This window comes from Neopelma chrysocephalum, unplaced genomic scaffold (assembly GCF_003984885.1).
Source record: "Neopelma chrysocephalum unplaced genomic scaffold, ASM398488v2 Primary Assembly neopelma1_94916, whole genome shotgun sequence".
Lineage (NCBI taxonomy): Eukaryota > Metazoa > Chordata > Aves > Passeriformes > Pipridae > Neopelma > Neopelma chrysocephalum.
This window is the reverse complement of record NW_020923619.1, coordinates 1-17581: the sequence shown is the minus strand read 5'-3', so window position 1 is coordinate 17581 and position 17581 is coordinate 1. Positions and strand designations below refer to the sequence as shown.

At 49.0% G+C, this 17581-nt stretch overlaps 2 protein-coding genes across 3 annotated transcripts; one reads left to right on the top strand and one right to left on the bottom strand.

Annotated features, from left to right (window-relative positions):
* Window positions 1–373: 373 nt before the first annotated feature.
* Window positions 374–1093, bottom strand: LOC113980655 (interferon-like). The gene has a single exon (XM_027707865.1). It carries the CDS (start codon window positions 1091–1093, stop codon window positions 374–376), a length of 720 nt encoding a protein of 239 aa, XP_027563666.1.
* Window positions 1094–4102: 3009 nt separating this feature from the next.
* Window positions 4103–11504, top strand: LOC113980656 (ubiquitin-associated protein 2-like). Of its 2 annotated transcripts, XM_027707867.1 has the most exons (7): window positions 4103–4214; window positions 5284–5498; window positions 6787–6887; window positions 6968–7077; window positions 8531–8598; window positions 9567–9758; window positions 11297–11503. In XM_027707867.1, exons 1-7 carry the CDS (start codon window positions 4115–4117, stop codon window positions 11390–11392), a joined length of 882 nt encoding a protein of 293 aa, XP_027563668.1. In that variant the 5' UTR covers window positions 4103–4114; the 3' UTR covers window positions 11393–11503. The 2 variants fall into 2 exon arrangements, with proteins under 2 accessions (XP_027563668.1, XP_027563669.1); XM_027707868.1 differs by lacking the exon at window positions 6968–7077 and having other exon boundaries at window positions 8529–8598; window positions 11297–11504.
* The last annotated feature ends 6077 nt before the right edge of the window (window positions 11505–17581 follow it).

Genomic DNA, 17581 nt, shown 5'->3' with positions numbered 1-17581 from the left:
TTTCCTTCTCTTTTTACAAAAAGTCTTTATTTCCAACAAGTGACTGAATAGATAAGTTAATGGCTAGCCAAATAAATAAATAAATAATAAATCAATTAAATAAGTAAAAAATAGTTCTGTGATAAATAGTGATTGGCATGAGAGTCCCACAGTATCCCCCAAAGTGTCCATGGTCCCGTTCCGCATCATCAGTTGAAGTTGCAGTCTGGATGGACTTGAAATTCCATGAGTAATAAGTACCGTGCCTATCCCCAGTGCCTCCCAGCTGTCCATTAGTGTGCAGCACAGAAACTTCCTCCCCATTCCTTTCCAGTGGCCATGGTTTGTGCCACAGCCTGACCCCGGTGTCGCCACGGTCATACCCATTTCCCCGTCATCTCAGCATTGTGGCTGGAGGCGGCGTGAGCGGTGCCGAGCGATCCCAGCCTGGGCTGCTGCTGCCATCTCTCCATCCGTGGGCACTGGCGCTGACTGGGGATGGGCGTTGGCTGTCCGTGGGTTTAGTGAGGTCCGGAGCACCTTGACGCTTCATTCGCCGTAGGAGTGTGTCCACGCGTTGGAAGCAGGTAATAGCTTCGAGGCGGATGTGCTCCCAGGCACAGGCGCTGTGGTTGTGGGCGTGGAGGAAGAGGTGGATGCCCCTGAAGTACCTTTTCATGGTGAACACCAAGTTGCGGGGTCCTTTGAAGAGGCGTGCGTTGTCGGGGCGGCATTGCTCGAGGCGGTGGATGTGGTGCTGGAGTTGGTTGAGGAGGCGGTGTCGTGGCTGGGCGTGCCAGTGCTGGGAGGTGCTGTTGTCGCTGAGGGTGTGGAAGAGGTGTTGGAGGATGCGTAGGGCGGCGTCGGCGGCTTGGTGCGGGTTGAGGTTGTTGAGGCGGAGGGTGTCGGGGAAGAAAGGCGGGTTGTGGAGTTGACAGGTGTTTGTTGAGTTGGGAGCCATGTCGTTGAGGAGCTGGAGTTGTTCCCAGGGGAAGGTGTTGTCGAAGGTCTGCAGGTGGTGGCAGGGAAGGCTGGAGGTGAGAGCGGTGAGCAGGAGCAGAAGTGCCAGGGTGCCATTCCACAGGCAGGGCTGTTGAGATCCAGGTACAGCCATGGTGGAGCCGTGGGTGCTGTGCAGGAGCTTGGTCTGGCTCGGTGGTGGTGGTTGCTGTGCTTAGGGTGCTGCCAGTGTGCAGCTTTTTGTGGTGCCCTGGCTTTCCTTTCATCATCACCATCATCTAGGCAGAATTTCCCTCCCTTCGTTTTCATTTTTGCTTTCTGTTTGCTTCGTCCTGAGGGCTTCTGTTGTGCTTGTTCAGTGTGACCAGGAGATGGCCCTCTGTGGGAAGTGGAACTGGTTCTTTCCCAGGACTCCTATCTGTCCTGTTACGGTGCAGTGGGAGATGAAAGCATGGCAGAAAAAGTTTTCTGGGTGGCTGTGCTGGGGATCTGTTTCAGGGTTTCCTTTTCATCTGTTTCGTGTGCTATCTTTTGGGTTTTATTTTAAAATTTCTCTGCCTGCCAGCAGCTATTTTTTATTATTTTATGCTCTGATATTATTTTTATATAATGCTTGTTTTGCATGTTAATAGATGTTTTCCTGTATTTCTTATTGACAAATATTATTAGTCTCCCAGCATTCTTTAATTTTTTTTAATATATATGTGTTAATATTTTTTATTTCTTCTGTGTCATCTGCAACTTTGCTGGTGGAGGAGTTTTTACTCTCTCTGCAAATATCTGCAGAATATTTTGGGGGGTATCTTTTATACCCCATGCACCCTGAGTTATTTATCTTAGGTATGTTCATAGAAATAAATGTATATATGTCACGAAGGATTTTTCGTCAGCTATTCATGCAATGGTTGTGTTTTCTAGATTTTGGGGGGGGGTTTAGTTGTGTTTTGAATTTTTTGTGAAAATGATGTTGGGGGGCAGGAGCAGGCAGAAATGTTTGTATTTCATGTGGCAGTCTGCTTACATCTAGAAAGTGAAAGTGGGCAAAGTTCCAAGTGGAAGTCATCACTGCTTCCTGGGCAACTTCCAGCAGCAAGATATCCTGGTGGCTGCTCATGCAGCGAGAATGGGAGTTTCTCCTGAGGTTCTTTTCTAAAGATAACTCAATTACGTAATGTGCATGTTGATGCTGTAAATTCTCCCTGTGGATTTTTTTGTTGTTTGGGTCCTTTAGTTCTGTGTTACAGTGTCTTCTGTATACTGTCTTCTCTGCTCATCTGTTGCAGAGATTTTACAGATGCCTCAGCTGGTGTGTGTGGTACCCAGTGAGCTGCTTGATGGAGTTTAAATATATTATGTCTCATCACTTACTCTTTTTCCATCCTTTTCTGTCTCACTTTTCGAGCCTATTCCTGGTATTTCAGTTTTGACTTCAGGCAGCTTCTCCTGTGTGCCTTCTGTAGGTCGGGAGATATCTGTGGTCTGGAGAGCAGAGTGTCTCTTCTAATACTTTCTTTTGGGCAGGCATGAACTGCAAAGATAACTGCCTTGCACTCGTATTTTCTAATGACTGTTTGGTTTGAGTGTGTTTATGCACAGGTTTGTGGGGTAGAGATATTCAGCACTATGTGGTTTTCTCCTGCCTGAGGCGCAGTGGGAATACTTGCAATTCTTACACTCTCTTCTCATGTGGATTTAATTATATTTTGTCCAGTTTGTATAGGAGAGAATGGTAGTGTGTCAGTTCCAGTTCATACCCACTGAATTGTTGACATCTCTCCTCTAAATCTTCTTTTTGTGGCATTTTTATCGGAAGATGATAGGAGTGCTGCTTTTTTGCTAAGACTTTTAATGTGAGTTTGGTTATGTTCTGTCAAGTGATTCATGCTTGAGTTGATAAAGGGGAATTACTTGGGAAGAAAAGGATGATGAAATAATGGCACCATTTCAAATTACAGAAAGCACCAATACTGAAACTTTGCCACATATTTCATGTTCAGTGATAGAGGATTGGGTACAGAAGACAGGGGAGTGATGCACAGAAATGCACCAAGGTGGTGTCAACTCAGAAAGCATTTGAGGTGCTATGGAATTTGCAGAGAGGGGTATGACAAATGAGGATGCTTTTCCAGTGCTTAAGAATGTGTGAAAATAGATATGTTACTGGCTAAAGCATTAACTCTTGATGGATTGGAGGTGGTGAGGAGTGAAACAGGAAAATTAGGAGGAAAAACAGTAGAGTACCAGGCCCACAGGTGGAGTTCATCCAGAGAGAGAAGGGCAAACTTGTTGCTTTTTCTCTCAAACTGAAGTCCAAATGCTGCTTTGGTTTTGCTGTCATGTCCTGTCATCTCAGAGTGCAAGCCTTCTAGGGTGAGGACTGTTTATTTTCCTGTAGAGGACCTGGAAGACTGATCCAAGGCAGAGGTCTCCACCTTTTTTATTATGCACCCCATCAGTAAAAAATTTGTGAGCACTCACTCACAATGTATTTTTATTTCTGAATTATACTATATACATATATTCCTGTACTAACATGTATAAAACATACAAAAAAGTAAAAATTAAAAAAGGAGGAGAAAAAGGTTAAACAAACACTATTTTAAAATTCTGTAAGTTGTATTTATGAATGGTACCAAACCCATTTTCTTCATGCACCCCAATGGATTGTCATGCCTGCCCCACTTTGGACACTACTGACCCGAGGTCTCCTGTAATGTAGTTTAAATAAATTTTCCAGTCATCCAATAGTAACTATGTTTCTCCTTTTTTTTTTTAATGTTTTTGCTGTTTCACTGGCTGACATCTCCACTTTTAGAAAACAGGGCATGGTACAAGGGCAAAACCTTTAGACTGTGTACATCCACGTTGTGACTTTGGACCTGGTTCTGTTCCAGGCACAGTCTCACCAGAAGATGACAGCTGGGAGGGAAATTGTTTAGTTACTGCCTTTAGCTTACTATTAAGAGATGAAGTATTTGCATATAATATTTTAAATGTCTGTAAAGTAGGTTTATTTTTAACTTGAGGATCCAGGTAAATTTTTATCTCTGCTGCAAGGCATAAGGTCAAATTCCACTCAAACTTCTTTTAGTTCTTGCTTTCAAAATTTTCTTCTGCATATAATACGGGGTTTATAAGAGCTGTTCAGCTCTGTTACAGTTTCAACTATTAATAAATGATGTCGTCTCTTTCCAAGGATTACTACGGAATTACATTCCCTGCTCCTGCAACCTTGACAGGCAGAGATGGGAGCCTTGCTAACAACCCGTACTCAGGTGAGTGCTGTTTAAAGATGAGGGTGGTAAGCGAGATGTTCTGGTTTCTACGTGCAGGTCCTCCTGCTGTTGCTGGAAGAGGAATTGTTCTTCCCTTCTGTAAACATGTGGTTGAAGAAGCTCTTCTTCACTCCTGCTCTTTCTCTTTAGTCATCATTGTGCAAAGATGATATTAATGCTATCCAGGGTTTTCAGCAGTGGTTTTCATCCACTGCCATCTGATTACAGCTTAAAACTGTAGCCATGGGCATTGTAGTTCCTATAGTGAAGGTATTAAGTGTTGTCATACTTCCTGGTAACCAACAAAAAGAAAAACTTGTTGGAGATGAGGTAGATGTGACTGATGTATGTCACCTCCTTAAAAAAACATATAAACATGCTGCTCTGTAGGCTACCAGAACATTCAGGTGTTTGGGAGTTTTCTGCTTCATAATCCCTTCTCCTGGGAGGCTACTTTTGGGTTAATAACTGAATTTCCCTTCCTACTTCTCCAATAAGGTGGCCCACGATGCAAGCCTTGCTTTCCTGGCCTTCAGCTACTGTCTTCAGAACTTTGGTGGTGTGAGGAACTGGACATCTTAATTAGTTATGCTTGACAAATAAACAGACATTGGCAAAAATATACCCATCACTGCCTGTAAATCCTAACTTGCTTTCAGCCCATGAAGCTTAGCTAATCAGTTTAACCTCCAGAAGAGTGACACTTTAACCCGACAACCATTGGCTCTTTGGCTATTTACCATACTTCTGCTTTTAGCATATTTTATTGCAATGATCTGATAGTAATGAATCTGCTCAGACCATGTGAGATAGGTGAGTATCAATATCTCCATTTTATCAATGGATTATTCATGGCACGGAGTTCTTGTGCCATGAACAGGCAATAATCCCTGTGGCTGTCAGGAACAGAGACTGGGAGAGGGCTTACCATGAACAACTGCAGGCTTTCAGGTGTAGGGTGTGCTCTCTTCTGTAGTTGTCTACTTGCATTCAGAGGATTTTAATCCATTGAATTCTCCGTCTTTGGAATAGCTTTGGTAGCTTTTCTGATCAGTTCGTTCTTTCGCAGGTGATGTAACGAAATTTGGACGTGGGGATTCCGCCTCTCCTGCTCCGGCCACCACGCTGGCCCAGCCACAGCAGAACCAGACACAGACTCACCACACGACTCAGCAGCCCTTCCTCAACCCCACCCTGCCCCCGGGGTACAGCTACACCGGGCTCCCTTACTACGCTGGTGTGCCCGGTGTTCCCAGTGCATTCCAATATGGGCCAACCATGTTTGTAAGTGTGAGAGCCTAAATTGTAACCCTCCCTGCTTGCCTCTCTGGTTCTGGCTTTCTCCAGCCCAAACATTCTGCATCTTGGAATTATAGAATGGTTTGGGTTGGAAGAGATCATCAAAGACCGTGTTGTTCCAACCTCCCTGCCTTGGGTAGGGACAATTTCCACTGGACCAGGTTGCTCAAAGCTCCATCTAGTCTGGCCTAGAATGCTTCCAGGAACTGGGCATCCACAGCTTGTCTGGATAATCTGTGCCAGTGCCACACCACTCTCGTGGTAATGAATATTTTCCTTATATCTAATCTAAATCTACCAACTTTCAGTTTAAAGTGACTGCCCCTTGTCTGGTCACTACAGGGCCTGGTTGAATGTTTTTTCCATCTTTCCTATAAGCCCCTGTGAAGTATTGTAAGGTCACAGTGAGGTCTCCCCAGGGCCTTCTCTCCTCCAGGCTGAACAACCCCAACTCTCAGCCTGTCCTTATAGGAGAGATGCTGATCCCTATGATCATCTTCATGCCCTCCTCTGGATCTGCTCTGGCAGGTCCATGGCTTTCTCATACTGAGGACCCCAGAGAGGAGTCTCATGAAAATGGAATAGAGTCAACTTCCTCAGTCTGCAAGGGATCTCCAAAAACATGCAATATGAGAAAATAGATGCAGTCCCTTCCAGGAGAAAACAAGAAGTTTAAAAGGCCAGAACTCATGAGCAGTTTTCCCTAAATAGCTGACAGCTGCAGCTCATGGACTTGGTATTCCTGAAAGCCCTTACTAGTCTCTGAAGAGTCAAGGGGAGACCCAAAGCTGAGTCAGTGAGCTGAGAGTGCCTGGAGGTCCTTTCAAGGATGGAGGAGACCCCATTAAGTGAGAAGGCAGGCCTGGAAGTCGCAGGAGGAAGAAGGTTGTTTGGGAAGAGGTGCTGCTCCAGGCAGAAGGGTAGATAAGTCTATTTAGGGCCCTACAGGACAGAAACAGCCTCAGGCAGGAACTGATGTTTAGTTTGATTTTGTGTTTTTTCTTCCTGGGTTTGTGGGTAAGAATTTGCTGTTTACATGGAGCATATGACAGAAATATGCAGCCTGTTCTGCACTGCAATCACTCTAGCAAAAATCCTGGGGCTTGCACAATTCCACTACAGCAAGTTACTGCTGGAAGTGTGAGTGCCATGCCAGTCCTCCCAACTCCAGACTGAATTTCCCACGCGAGGTGGAGGTGCCTTCCCCACTAGATGGCAGAGGGAGCTCGTGTTCCCCTCTTAGCGGCGCCTTTTGTTCCCTCCCTTTGTCCAGGTCCCTCCAGCGTCTGCCAAGCAGCACGGAGTCAACCTGAACACAGCATCGACTCCTTTCCAGCAGGCCAGTGGCTACGGACAGCACGGCTATGGCGCAGGTAAGGGCTCCCCGCCGCGCTGCCCGCGCGCACCCGCAGCGCTGCTTGCGCCCTGTAACACCTTGTCTTGTACACACCGGCAGGCTACGATGACTTAACGCAGGGAACGGCAGCTGGAGATTACAGCAAAGGAGGCTACAGTGGGTCATCTCAAGCACAAAACAAATCTGCTGGCACTGGACCTGGGAAAGGTAACACACAAGTCTTGAGGCTGCTCTGGAGTGGGGTTTAGTAGGGCAATCTCCCAGTGCTGTGCAGTGAGCACAGCAGCCAGCGTTGCACAGGGTCACGATCCAAGCTGTTTCTCCATCTCCCGTACACAAAATGCTTCTCTAATGGCCCAGGTGTTCCTTCTAAACCTCATGGCTGAACTCTGCGTATGGGGTTTGTGTGGCTGATGTGCAGCTTTGTCCACAATTATACATGGGAGAGATGGTGAGCTGTTTCCCCTGCCAAAATTTTTATTGCTGAAGAACATAGTGATCCTTCAGCAGTGCCGTGTTTGTGAAACCTGAGCAGTTGGATGCTGCTGCTGAAATGGTCCTCTGGCAAACGATGGCTAGATTTTAAGTTTCTTGGTAGGCCCCTGAGACAGCCGTGTGTTATGGATGAGCAGGACACCTCACACATCTCTGGGCTGTCAAGCTGCTGTCTGTACACCCTGTAACTCACGTTGTGTCGTGCCTGGAAATGTTTCCTCTGTGACCATAAAGGCTGAAGAATTTACACAGCTCATATGAAAGCTTTATTCTGCACATGCTGGTTAGACCTGCAAAGTGTATACTGAACTGCTTAGCACTAACTAGTTCATCCTTGGGCTTCAGCAAATACCAAGCTTTGCTCTGCATTTGAAACACCAGGTGATCATGCTCTCCTTGGTGGACAAGCAATCCAAAAAAGAGCAATGTTTGGAGGAGGGTTACAGGCTTGAAGTAACCTGTGTTGCTAAGAAGTGCACACCTTTTGATTCCAGTCCTCCGAGTCAACTGCCAAAGGAACTGCTGGTTTTATTCTGATCCAAGTGAAATGATCAGAGCCAGTCCTTAAAAAACTGTGAATAAGTGTCTGGTTTGAGAGCCACCTTGCTGGTGAGTGTTTCTGAGCCCGTTGTGCCGCCAGACAGTCCAGGTGGAAGCCAGTCTGAGTCAGTGATGTCCCTGGTGTCAGGGCAGCATCGCAGGCCTCACTCTTCTGCAGGATGTGAAAGGACGGGGGCTCAGATATGTTGGAGATGCTGAGTCTCATTGCTCAGGGCACCACTGGAAGGCTCTTGAATGCTGCAGAAGAGCCAAATGCACCCCTTATCCTAGGGGAAATCTGGCTTTTTGTGAGCTTAAACGAGCGTTCAGTGCAACCAGCTGCTGCCTGGTGAAGTGCACTGGAATCCAAGTGGTAACTGCTGGATTGTGGACCTGAGTGATTTATCCCAGTGGGCTGGCTTCCTGGTTTGCAGTGAGAACGAGGAACTGAGCCCTTTTTTCTGTTCCCGTGTGGGGTTGCTGTGGGTCTGAGATCCCAGAGAACTCTGCCAGGCTGGCCAGCGGCAGGGCAGTGCATCCACTGAGGCTACCGGAGGCACTGGGAGCAAAGCATGGGGTCGTGCTGGGTGACATTCTCATTGTGGGTGGCATTTTTGTTTTCCAGGTGTTTCTGTGACCTCAAGTAACACGGGTGTGCCTGATATCAGCGGCTCAGTCTATAACAAGACTCAGGTGAGCAATGCTGAACCCTCCCTCATGGCCCAAGGCCAGGCCCGTGAATCCCCTTCTGTTCCCAGGCTGGCCAGTCCCAGGGTCAGCAGGCCATGGCATCTGTAAGCTGGCTCTGTTTGCTGTTGGACTTGTTCTCTGTTGCACTGTTCCTGCTGTCAGCTCCTGACAGCAGCTACTGGCAGAGGCTCAGCACTCCCTGTGCCGCACGCTGCCCAAGCTACCCCATGCCAGCACTGTCCTGGGTGCAAATGAAATGTGATGGGTGATGGGATTTTTAGTCTAAATAGCTCCCAAAGCAGGAGAGTCGAGAGACCTCTCGCTTTTCACCAGAGGAACCAGGCAGTAGTGCCCATCCCTATGCCCAGGAATCCCTGTCCCACAGTCTCCTGGGGCCATTGCTCATTGTGCAACTTCCCAGCAAAGCAGGAGGTGCCTTGACAAGCTGGGCAGTGGGCTTATGTCCAGCTCCTGTTTGCTCCTCCCTGTGCCCTCAGCCAGGGTAATCTGGTTGTGATCCATACTTACAGGTAGCAAGTCAGCTGTCAGCTACATGCTTAGAGTTAGGCATCAAGCTTTGGCCAGCAAGAGGAAAATATTACTGCAAGTTTTTGCATTTTTGTTGGACTGCCCTGGGTAGGTCAAGTAGTTCCAGGCTGAGCCCACTCAGTATGAGAAGGACTGATCAGGCAGCTACTGCCATCCCACGTCCCTCTGAATGAAAAGAGGTCAGGGAAAAAAGGAACACAATAGCCGTGAAAATAAAAATGTCAGAACCATTAGTGCAGAAATACGGGTTAGAACAGGAGCTGAAACTCATCCTCAGGGGTGCTGACAGGTATTCAGTGTGACCTGGCTTGCTCATGGGGTCGGTCAAAGGTTCAGGGGATGTGCGTTTGGGCCACTCTGGTTCTCGTCTGGCTGGGACTGCTCACATCAGTCTGACACTGTGCCCGTTGCCTCCCGTGCAGACGTTTGACAAGCAGGGATTCCATGCTGGCACTCCGCCTCCCTTCAGCCTGCCCTCTGCTCTCGGATCCACTGGGCCTCTGAACCCTGGTGCTGCCCCGGGTTATGCTCCAGCCCCATTTCTCCATATCCTCCCTGCACATCAGCAGCCTCATTCCCAGATGCTGCATCACCACCTTCAGCAGGATGGGCAGGTGAGTCAGCCCCGTCTGCCTCTGCAGCTGCCCAAGGGCATTGCTCCCCCCATCCCTGCAGGGTCCTGGGGCAGTTGTTTTTTTGTGGTGTTTGCTTTGTTCACTGGGAAAGGGCCTTGGCAGCGATTGCAGACTGACAGGCTTGATGCTGTTGGCCAGCCTGGGAAGGGAACCTCATGAAGTTCAGCAAAGGGAAGCGCCAAGTCCTGCCTCTGGGGAGAAACAGCCCCATGCACCAACATATATTAGGGACCACCCAGCTGGAAAGCAGCTCAGCAGAAAAAGCCCTGGGGTTCCTGGTGGGCACCAAGTTGACTGTGAGCCAGGAAAGTGCCCTTGCAGCAAAAAAGGACAATGGGATCCTGAGCTGCCCTAGGCACAGCATTGCCAGCAGGTTGAGGGAACTGATCCTTGCCCTCAGCTCAGTGCTGGTGAGGCCACAGCTGCAGCATTGTATCCAGTTCTTGGCTTCCCACTATGGGAGAGGTGGACACACTGGAGAGAGTCCAATGAAGAACCATAAGGATTATGAAGGGACTGGATCACGTCTCCTATGAGGAAAGGCTGAGAACTGGGACAATTCAACCTGGAGAGCACTGACGGGTTCTCATCAATGTACAGAAATACCCACAGGGAGGGTGTAAAGAGGAATGGAGCCAGGCTCTTTTCACTGGTGCCCAGTGACAGGAACAGAGGCATTGAGCACAAACTGGGACACAGGATGTTCTCTCTGAACACATTTTTACTGGGATGGTGACCAAGCACTGGCACAGCTTGCCAAGGAAGGTGGTGGAGTCTCCATCCTTGGAGCTGTCTGGACATGGTGCTGGGCAGCAGGCTGTAGGTGATACTGTATGAGCACAGGGGTCAGATAAGATACCTCCAGAGGTCCCTGCCAGCCTCAGCCAGGCTGTGACTCTGTGAAGAGCCCATCCTGATGTGGAGTGTGGAGAGATGGGCTGAGGGGTGAAGCTGAGGCAGGTGCTGCTGTGCCCTGCCTGCGGCAGGAGAGCAGGATGTGAGCACTTGGACTATGATTCTGGGGGAAAATGAAACATCCCCTTGTAGGGTACGTCAGCTCCAATTTGATTTCACCTGCACTCTTGTTTCCTTTCCTCAGTCTAAATATTCCCTGGAAGAACAGAGTGTTCAACCTTGAGAGTCCAGAAATAGGACATGCTTTTACACTCCAAATGTGTGACATCCTTGTCTGGTGCACCACCTCCGTTCACCTTGGGAGAGCTCCTTTGCTGTCCCCAGTCCTGCTCCTCACTTTCCTTGTGCTTGACCCTGTCTTGGGTGGGAGGCATTGGGATGGTGCATCCCCAAGCTCCTGCTTGTTGTCCCTGTGGCCGTTCATCCTGGATTGCAGGATGCAGAGATGTTGCAGGGCAGGAACAGATCCATTTTGGGGGTAGCACCTCTGCGTTGGTGGGTGTGGGGGCTGTCCCTGGTGATGTTTGGATGGGCCTGTCATTCCTGGGAGCTCTGGGGCTATGGTAGCAGATGCCCATGTCTCCTTTGCTTCCCATCTCTAGGGTGGATCTGGCCAACGCAACCAACCCAGCACCATGCAGCAAAAGTCTCAGGCTACCAAAACCACCTATGGCACTTCTCCATACTGGACAAACTAAATCCGAAATGGGGGAAGGGAGAGAGAATGAAAGGAGAGGAGGAAAAAGAAAAAGAAGAAAAAAAAAAAAAGAAAACAAAAGAGAAAAAGGAAAACAAAAGCCGAAGCCCATTCCTGGAATTATTAGGAGAAGTAACTGCTCAGCCAAACGTCTGTGCGGGGAGAACTGCAGCCAGCCAGCCATCCTCTGTGTGACTCGCCTGCTTCCTCTTTGAGTTGCTGTTGTATGTAATATATTTATGTATGTATTTGTAAATGTAATAGAGCCTAAATGTGGTTTTCTGCATCTTGAAGCCTCTTTTATTTTCTTTGTAGGAAAACTAATTATTCATTTTCCATCTGCACCAGGGCATCCTTCCTTCCTTGTTTAGGTTTTTTTTTAAGCTCTATGGGTTTTTGAACTCTGTCAGACAAAAGACAAACTGCGCCTTTTTTTTTTTTTTTTTTTTAGAGCTGGATCCCATTTATTGAACGCAGTTCTAAATTCAGGCAAATAAGGAGACTTGCCCTTCAAAAAAAGCAAATCAAGATGTGTCCTGTTGGTTTGATATCTATTCTCAGCCCCCCGTATAGCTGTTATTTTAAAGAGGAGGAAAATAAAAGAAAGAAAAAGAATTTTTTTATCGGCCTTCCCCTTTCTTTCATCTCCTCCCTCCCTCCTGCTGTGCAAGACAAACTGTCATGGGCTGTTTCATCATTGTGGCCTTGAGCTGCAGCCTCACCTTTGAATTTTTAAGTTTTTTGATAATAATAATAATAAAAAAACAGGACAGGGTTTTCTGTTTTGGTTTTTTGTTTTGGTTTGTAGTTTTTTTGTTTTCTTTTTTTGTTCTTTTTTTTTATTTTGGTTTTGATTTTTTTTTTGTTTTGTTTTTGTTTTGTTGTTGTTGTTGTTAATTTGTTTTTGGGGATTTTTGTTGTTGTTTTTCTCTAGCAAGAGACTGGATGGCTCCTGGAACCTCCTTTGCATCATTAGAGGCAAAAACTATGTAGCGGTTTCTTAAATAAAGTATAAGCTGTGTCTTGTACCTCTTTTTGCCCTGAGCCACCCTCCCAGGAAAGCCAGAGCTACTGGATGGAAACTTCATCTGTCCCTCCCCACTTTTTTTAAAACAAAGGCCCTCGAGGCAACTCCTGGTCCTTCTTGTCCTGCACCAGTGCGGTGAATGTTCTAGGATTTTCATTTCTTTATAGCCCTTCCTCCACCTAATAAAGATCTGAGCATATCACTGGTGTTTGTCTGCATTTTCAAAGGCTCCAGAAGCAGTGTTACAGCCTGTCCCTTTCCACCCGCTCCTGCAACAGGAGCTGAGCTGGGGGGGTAAGAGCAGCAGGTGGGTCTGACCAAGGTGAGTTCACTTGAGGGCCAGGAGCTTTCAGGCAGCTGCAGCAGGGATGGGATCGGGGCAGCACCCTGACTCCTGCCAGCAGCATTGTCTCTGCCCTTGGAGTCTTCTGGGGTGGTGCTGTGAGTCCCTGTGGAGCAGCTGGGATGGAGAGGGAGCAGAGCTGCAGCACTGCCCTCCCTTGCTTTGCCCAAGAGGTCCATGGGCTGCACTGGGAGGAAGGGCAGTGGTGAGAGTTCTCGAGGGAAGTCTTCTGCTTATCCTCCTGAGCAGCAGAGGAAGTGGCTAAATACGTAGCACACAACAGGCAAGGTATTCTTTTTTCCCCTCAAGATCCACAAGAAAAGTTGTTTCTATCCTGAGAACCACTTTTCATTCTCTGTTACCAGCTCTCAGGCCCTCTGGGACCCAGTTGTCACCCAGCCCTCCCCCAGCCTCTGAGCAGCACAAGAACCGCCCTGGCCTTCCTTTGCCCTGGCTCAGGTTTTGACACTGGTTGAACTCCAGCAGCTGCTGCAAGCTCTGGGCAGCTGCTGTCCCACTGCCACCAGCGTTGAGATGTCAAGAAGGGCAAGGATGTGTCTGCGGGCTGGGACCTGTCAGTCTGTACAAGGGCTGTACAAGCAGCTGTAGCCTTAGAGCAACAGCACCTCATTTACCCATGGTCTGAGCTGCTGCCTCACAGGAGTTGTTCTTCACAAAAACCCTCCAGAGCTGTCTTCACACACTTGAGTTCTTGTTTATAGATATCTGGTGCTGCCCTGCAGGCGTAGCTTGGTCCTTCTGTGTGTGTCAGGGTCCAGAAGCAGCTGGAGCTGGGGAAAGGCAGCAGGTGCCAGTTGGTGCCAGCCCACAGCAGCCCCTGAGCCTCGGATTCCTGGCAGAGCTGCTGCAAAGACTCCTGCCAGTGCTTCTCCACTGACCCCAGCCAGGCAACTTCCATCCTCAGCCTGGCTGTGAGCACAGAAGGGCAGCACATGGACTGTGCTGTCCTGCAGCACCCTCCTCCTCCCCAGCACCGGGCAGCCAAGGCAGCTCCAGCACCTTCCCAGCTGCTCTGAGGTCCTGCCCACAGGCACTGTCACAGTCAGCCACATGTAGGCTCCTCTGCTTTCCTCGTGAGACTCAACAAGGTGTTCTGTCCTTTCCCTACACTGTGAGTTCCTTCAGGACTATGCTGCAATTTCCCCTCTAAGCCCAGTTCCAGGCACTGATGGCAGAGTCGAGGTAGCCCAGCTGCACTTGGCTGTCAGGGAAAAGTGGGGGAACCCCCCCTCCCTTTGCCAGATGGGCGGGTTTACCAGATGGGCTGGAGCTGCAGGGAGCAGCTCCTGGCAGTTCTGGGCAGCCCAGTGCTGGAGAGCCAGGCAGGAGATATAAGCAAGCCAGCTCCCAGACAGCACCATCCCTCTGTGTCCCATTCCCCATGGAGACTCTTTTGGGAAGGCAGCTCCAAAATGCCACCACCATTCTTCCAGCACAGCTGTGCAGCCAAAGCAGTTGGCCCCAACTACATTTGACTGGGCAGTTGCTGCACTGCCATCGATGCCAAGTGCAGCCAGTGCAATTCCCTGACATTTGTCCCGCTAATTTTAGCCCAACTGCAGCATCGAGGCACAGCAAACATGCTTCTCCTCTCCGGGGCCTGCAGGGAACAGCGTGGGCCAGGCAGGGCCAGCAGCCATGATCTCAATTTCTCTGCCAGGCTTCTGCACGAGGCCAAAGCCATTCCCTGCCCCAGCAGTGCAGGTCCCTGCTGCCGTGTCTGATCCTTTCAGGAGTGCTGAGCTCCTGCCCTGCCAGAGCACCGACCACCAGCAGCACCATGGCCCTGTGTCCTGCTTCCCTGCTCCAGCCACCAATCCATGAACCAACTTCTCACTGATCTCCTTCCTGACTTAGGAAGACTAAATGCAACAGCAAAGCCTGTGGTCTTTTCCCAAAGTCCTCCTCTAAATCAGCTTGTTCTTTAGTCTTAGGTGTGGGCAGCTGTCAAACAGTGGCTTTATTTCCCAGAAACCTCGCAGATTTTTGTGTATGGATGTATGAATTGATACCAGAGCAGCACGGAACTTGTCATTCAAAGCTCTGAATAACCCATGCAATACAACCAGGGAAGTAACAGTACAGAGATATTTTCATTTCACATTTTTATTAGTAGACAGATGTGCAGAAAAGACAAAATATAACTACTGAAGGGGAAGACAACACAAAAATGCATCAGTTAATTCTTTCTGGTAAATTATACTGAAGAAAAAAAGGAAAACATCTGGGATTCCAGCTAAGAAAACTACTAAGAAATCTAGTGTACCCTGCTGGTTTCAGAATGGTTGAAAACTGCATTTGAAGGGACTTGTAAGTTGCAAATGTAAACGCTAATATTGGCTGAAACAGGAGAAAAAGGGTTAAGAAAAAAACCAGAATACACAGAGTAGGTAAACATTTTTCTGCAATCATCTCTTAAATAGTTTCAAAAAAATCCCCTCATACTTCAGTTGTATCTGAAAAAAAGGAAACCAGCAAGTCAACAAGCAATGACACTGCACAAGACAGTGGGGAAGAGAAATTAGTCTGGTTATTGTCGGAGCGCTCGAAAGAGGTTGCTTTCTTGTCTTTAAAAAAGGGTAAAACAAGAGTCATAATAATGCATCTTACAACACCAAGCTTGGAAATACAAGTCACTGGAGAGTATACAGTGAAGACGGTCAAAAGTACAAGGGAAATCCTGAAAGATGCAGTATCCTCATTTCCAACCCAGCCATCAGCACAGCCAGCATTGCCACACTCTGCTCCTTCACTGCCCCCAGCCACCTGAAAGCTGAAGGTTGGTGCCCCTGTCCCGGGGTGGCCCTGGGACCAGTCCTGCAGCCAGGAGACCAGGGGCCCTTTTGCCACCCCCGGTGCCACCCTCGCAGGGCTGGTGTGAGGCTGGGGGTGCCCACACTCACTGGATGCAGGGGAGCCCCACTGCTGGCTCCAAAAAGCACCTGAGGCTGAGTCAGTCCTTGCTGGAAGGCCGAGCTGAAGGAGCAGGACACCTCAGGAGGGTGCAGCTGCCTTTCCAGGTAACATGCAAGCAGGAGGGCAGAGGGCCATGGGAAGCAGCAGGGACAAGGAATCACCACTTGGGCTGCCTCCACTCCCTGGGGGCAAAGGGATGCACATCCCTGGGCAGGGACTGTCCCTGCTGCAGCAAACCCCTGCCAAGCAACACTGAAAATAGATCTGCCTTGCTCATTTCACAGGGAACCCCACAGGCCTTCCTCCCCTCCCCGAGGGCTGCCTTCCCCTCCTCTCCCTCTGGGCAGCATACTCGGAACTTGCTCAGTCTTGCCCGGGGCACAGCTGATCCCAATCAAAGCCTGATCTCACCAAAGCACCCCTGGAGAGGCCGCAGCTGGTGACGTACCATGGAAAACCCTGAGATACATGGGATAGAGGAGCAGGCCCTGGCCATGGTGACACCTCTGTACCTCTGGGGACCGAGGGTCTCACCCAAGCAGGGGCAGCACCCCTGAGCTGCTCTGGGGCTGCCAGGGGTGGCAGCTGATCTAGGAATCATGCACAAGGTGAACTCGGGGCACTGCACCATGGCCAAACATGAAGAGCTGCAACATGGTCAGGGTGCTGAGGGACTGGGGAAGAGGGTTCTGAGACAGGAACATGCATGATTTGATCCCCCTGCCCATGATGAAGGGCCCTAAGCTCTGCCAAGAGCTCCCAGAAACGTGTGGGAGGGTGAGCTCAGGGCACCAGCTGAATGAAGCATGATGCTGAAGACAGACCCTGCTGCTGGCCTTCCCTTCCAGCCCGAAAGTCCCCCTCACTCCTGGGGGGCTGCACACATTTGCCTGTGCCCCAGGCAGGTGGGCAAGGCAGAGCCCAGCACCATCCACCCTCTGCTCCAGGGGGCACTGGGACAGCCTGGACACCCCAGGCAGGCACCAAGGGTAGCTCTGACCTCTGCCAGCCCCACAGAGCCCATGGGGCTGCAGCAGAGCTGCACTGACCCACGGGTGACCTACATAAGCAACAGAAAGCTGCACAGGGCTGGGGCTGCAGGAAGCAAGGGCTGCTAGTGAGCACTGGGGCAGGAGGCTACTGGTCTCTCCTACTGCCAAAAAGGAGTTCAGGATGAATGGTGGCCCACGGGGCAGCAGGATGCACATCTGTTCTCACCCCTGCAGAGAGGGGCAGGTGGCAGCAGATGCCAGCAGAACAGCTAAACTGAACTTTTGCAACCCTATTCTAGTCTGAAAAAAGAAAAATGAAAAAAAAAATAAATAGCAACCCAGGGCTCAGTTGTACAGATGTGAAGTGTTAGGTGTTTATTTTAGGGTTCATCTCACAAGCCTTTTCCAGAGACAAAGCTGATTGTGCCCTCTGAGGGCTCCAGGGGCCAGCTATTTCCTAACTTAGTAGGCTGAAAAGGAATACTGTACCTTTCAGTGACATCCCATCAAGCTCAACACACAGTAGCTTTACACTCTCCGCCCCACACCTCATAAAGGAAAAGCCACCACCACAAGGCTAAACGAATGTACACACGCTATTATTGTAAATGGAGCAGCTAAACCTTGGCAATTTGCTTCGTGGGGATTTTTTTCTTCCCAGTAAATGCAGCACTTGAGCTCCTGAAAACCCAGCTTCCGATGGGTTTGTTCCAGCTTTAAATACATTAAACATCTCAATGCAAGACTGCATGTAATTCAAGAATCTAAACGCGAGCAAACCTGTTTTGCTGTGAGCGTTTTGTAGAGAAGTGAAAAGGGGAGTTTCTTTTTTAAAAAGAAATCGTAATACAGTGATGAAAGGGTTAAGAATGCAAGAATTCAGACATTCTG